The sequence below is a fragment of the Branchiostoma floridae genome, chromosome 7, assembly GCF_000003815.2.
Source record: "Branchiostoma floridae strain S238N-H82 chromosome 7, Bfl_VNyyK, whole genome shotgun sequence".
Taxonomy (NCBI): Eukaryota; Metazoa; Chordata; class Leptocardii; order Amphioxiformes; family Branchiostomatidae; genus Branchiostoma; species Branchiostoma floridae.
In genome coordinates, this window is record NC_049985.1 from 11,966,919 (window position 1) to 11,968,494 (window position 1,576).

At 36.9% G+C, this 1,576-nt stretch overlaps 1 protein-coding gene across 1 annotated transcript in view; it reads right to left on the reverse strand.

The window, feature by feature from the left end:
* The window catches only part of LOC118419078 (arf-GAP with Rho-GAP domain, ANK repeat and PH domain-containing protein 1-like), a 50,170-nt gene that overhangs the window by 27,549 nt on the left and 21,045 nt on the right, over positions 1-1,576 (reverse strand). Inside the window, exon 6 of the mRNA XM_035825358.1 lies at positions 409-452. Within this exon, the coding sequence (XP_035681251.1) occupies positions 409-452 (44 nt within the window). The remainder of the gene's footprint in view (positions 1-408; positions 453-1,576) is intronic.

Consider the following 1,576-nt stretch of genomic DNA (forward strand, 5'->3'; position numbering starts at 1 on the left):
ATCGCACATTGCATGGCATTATGTATTAGAATTTCCTATTCTCCAAGATTGACAACTATGTCTAGTATGACTCTGAAGTTACAGTCTTTGGTGGTTAATTTTTACTCAAAATTAAAAGGCACATGTTCTTCTTGAGTTGTCCTATGGGATCAAGACATCATTCAGTGTAATAACGAGGGTCGTAAAAAGATAAGGAATGAAAGGAAAATACAGGTAGACCATATAATGTCACTCCCAGTTCTCAACTATGCCATTAACATTTTGGTAGTCCTGAATAATTGATTGATTCCTGAGAATATGCTGCATTTTGATTTTAAAGGGTAGAAATGAAAGCTGTAACACTAATGTATGATCAAAATTACCATACAAGGATGAAAAGAAATATCATAATATAGTTTGGTGGCTTACCCTCCTTGCTTTTCCAGATAGCCGCAACGCTCGTTTTTACGGATCTGTGGAAAGAATAAGAAAAGATTATCACAACTATGAAGAAGATTTTTGTTTCCGTACCCAAGTGATTGCTCTACTGGCACTGTTGGGTTCAGAAAACATAACTTATAATGCTACTCAATCCTATGCTTAGAGCCTATTCTGAAAATGGAGCAAAATCAAACTAAAATACTCATATGGCACTTCAAGAGTTATAATACGAATTTCATTTAAATTTGGTTGTCTCAGCAAAGCAGCTTTTAAAACAACATAATGAGCACTATTAGCTTTATGCAATTTACAGCACATGTATGGTCATGTACAAATGTACATATGCATATGATTGAGTTTTGTGTGTTATGGTGAAAGCTGTTACATGTTACTGTAGGAGGAAAACCTAAGTGGGGTGGGTTGGGGGATCCTAGTTCAAGAAACCAATTACAAGCCAACATCCATCAAACACATCTACCTTGTAGTAGAGAAGATATATTCCATAACACAAATCTCACAATGGATAGAAAATAGCATCTCGGGGTTTGTCTCATAACTTCATGAGCATTTTCTAAATGAAATTGTCACGCTCATGCATGACCCTTCTCCCATCAAACACAAGTGAAACAATTCAGATTTAGGTCAAGATGGGAGCAGGTGTTTTAATGGAGGTAAAAGGTCAGATCCTACAGACAGATGGCTGGGTGACTACAAGCCAGGCACCATCGACTAATGGAACAAAATGCCAACACATTCCAGGAAGATAACATGCACATGCAAACATGCACCGTCTGGTAGCTAACAAATGAAAGTATTCACAAAATATTCCAAATATCAATTCCCAATAGCTTTCAGTGCTACTTGATACACATGTACATTCACAGTAAAATCCAATCCAAATGACAGATTGTGATTCACGTCAAATGTATTACTTTCTGTCCGCCAAAGCCTGTTACAACATTTCATGCATAGTTTGACAAACACTGAGCGATGGGTATGCATACAAATGACATGGACTATTAGTATAACACCATCGTACATGTCACTGTGCTGTGCAGGGTTTAACTTCCAGCTTCGATCATTTCCCCATCATTATCACAATTTCCTTTGCAAGCTGACACTAATATTCTGGCATGATTTGATCTGATTTCAATCT